This window comes from Condylura cristata, unplaced genomic scaffold (genome assembly GCF_000260355.1).
Source record: "Condylura cristata isolate star-nosed mole 26May11 unplaced genomic scaffold, ConCri1.0 scaffold00019, whole genome shotgun sequence".
Classification (NCBI taxonomy): Eukaryota; Metazoa; Chordata; class Mammalia; order Eulipotyphla; family Talpidae; genus Condylura; species Condylura cristata.
The window spans coordinates 32845019-32846692 of NW_004567120.1; the positions used below are offsets into that span (position 1 = coordinate 32845019).

Consider the following 1674-nt stretch of genomic DNA (forward strand, 5'->3'; position numbering starts at 1 on the left):
GACATACTTTGCCTTGCTCCCGAAAGGGCCTTGCTGTCTGTGTCTTCCTTCCGCCCTGGCCCTGCTGCCTGCTCTCGCCCTTGTCCCTGGTCAAATCCTGTCTGCCCAGATGCTTCCAGCCTTGTCTGGGAGGGGCTCAAGGGCGCAGACTTCAGCACAATCTTGCTGCGCGCATCAGCATGGGGTAAAAGCGTTGGAAAAGCCGGCAGGGAGTGCGTGCTGGCTCGGGGCAGGCAAAAAAGCGGCAGGTGGGCGCGCTGAAGCGGATCCGGGCTGGGCAGGCGCCCGTGGAGCCCGTGTGCTCGCTGCAGGTGGTGCTCATTGGACGCGTGCAGTCGGCCCCGCAGGAGATGGAGGCAGGACGCATACGCCGTGAGCTACGCCGACTGGGCAAGCACACGGCAGACGGGGTACATTCTTGGCAAGACGCACACCAGAGCCAGCCTTGCCGCCTAGGACGCCACCCTGGTCTCAAGGACACCTAGCCTGGGCTGAGCCAGGCAGGGGCGTCCCCAACCCAGGGTCCCAAGGCCACGCTGGCTCCACGCTGCAATTTCAGGCATGTCCACACGAGGGCGCACTACCTACCCATCAATCGCCCACGTGGGGCCATTGAGTGAAACCAAAAGAACCGCTCCAGGGCACGGCTTTGCAGAACTCCCTGGCCAGTGCTGCCAAAGATGCCCAGTGCACCGGGATGAGAACTTTGACTGCCCAGGGACACGGGCTAGACAGCCTGGCCAGCATTCACCACCCCCCTTCTTCTCTAGAGCGATCTCCGTGCAGTGAAGTCTCTTCCTGGGGCTTGGGTTTGACCTCGCGGTGCTCTGATGTGTGGCAGCGCTCTGGGAGCTCTGCGACGTCCGGGACGGACACCGGGGCCTAGAGGCTTCGGTTGAGTGTGCTTCCTGCCTTGCGCTGCGATTAGACAGCGACCTGGCGCCACCTCAGGTCTGCATGGCCCACGTGGGACATGCTGTGCCTTGCACCTGAAAGGGCCTTGCTGTCTGTGTCTTCCTTTCGCCCTGGCCCTGCTGCCTGCTCTCACCCTTGTCCCTGGCCAAACCCCGTCTGCCCAGATGCTTCCAGCCCTGTCTGGGAGGGGCTCAAGGGCACAAACGAGCACAAGCTTGCTGTGAGCATAGGCTTGACCTCAAAGCGTCGGAATCGGTGGGAGGAGTGCGTGTTGGCTCAGGAGGCGCAGAGAAGCGGGAGATGGGCGTGCTGAAGCAGAACGGGCTGGGTAGGCGAAAGAGGCACCCGTGGAGGCCCTGGTGGTTGCTCGTCGAGGCCATGCGGGCTCCACGCAAGATGGTGATGTTCCGTTGGGATCACGCAGACAGTGCGCCGGGGGCTCGAGGCAGGAAGCACACTCAGTGAGGCACACAGGCCCTGCAGGCGCGTGGCAGGCCGGGTACAAGCTTGGCAAGGGACGTGCCAGAGCCAGTCGGGCCGCCCCATTCTCAAGGGCACTGGCCTGGGCAGTGCAAGGCAGGGGCGCCCCCAGCCCAGGGTCCCAATGCCACGCGGGCTCCGCGCTGCAGTTTCCCACTATGTCCACAGGAGGGCGCACTACCCTCGTCAGTCGCCCGCGTGGCGCCAGCGCAGTGCTGCTGGAGGGCCCGCTCCAGGCTCCGCTTTGAGACGCTCACTGGCCAGTGCTGCAAAAGATGC

General features: G+C 64.2%; 1 protein-coding gene across 1 annotated transcript in view; it reads right to left on the reverse strand.

Annotated features, from left to right (window-relative positions):
- The window catches only part of SMIM10 (small integral membrane protein 10), a 30166-nt gene extending 29799 nt beyond the window's left edge, over positions 1-367 (reverse strand). The window contains exon 1 of the mRNA XM_004685954.2: positions 167-367. Within this exon, the coding sequence (XP_004686011.2) occupies positions 167-367 (201 nt within the window). The remainder of the gene's footprint in view (positions 1-166) is intronic.
- Between the last annotated feature and the right edge of the window lie 1307 nt (positions 368-1674).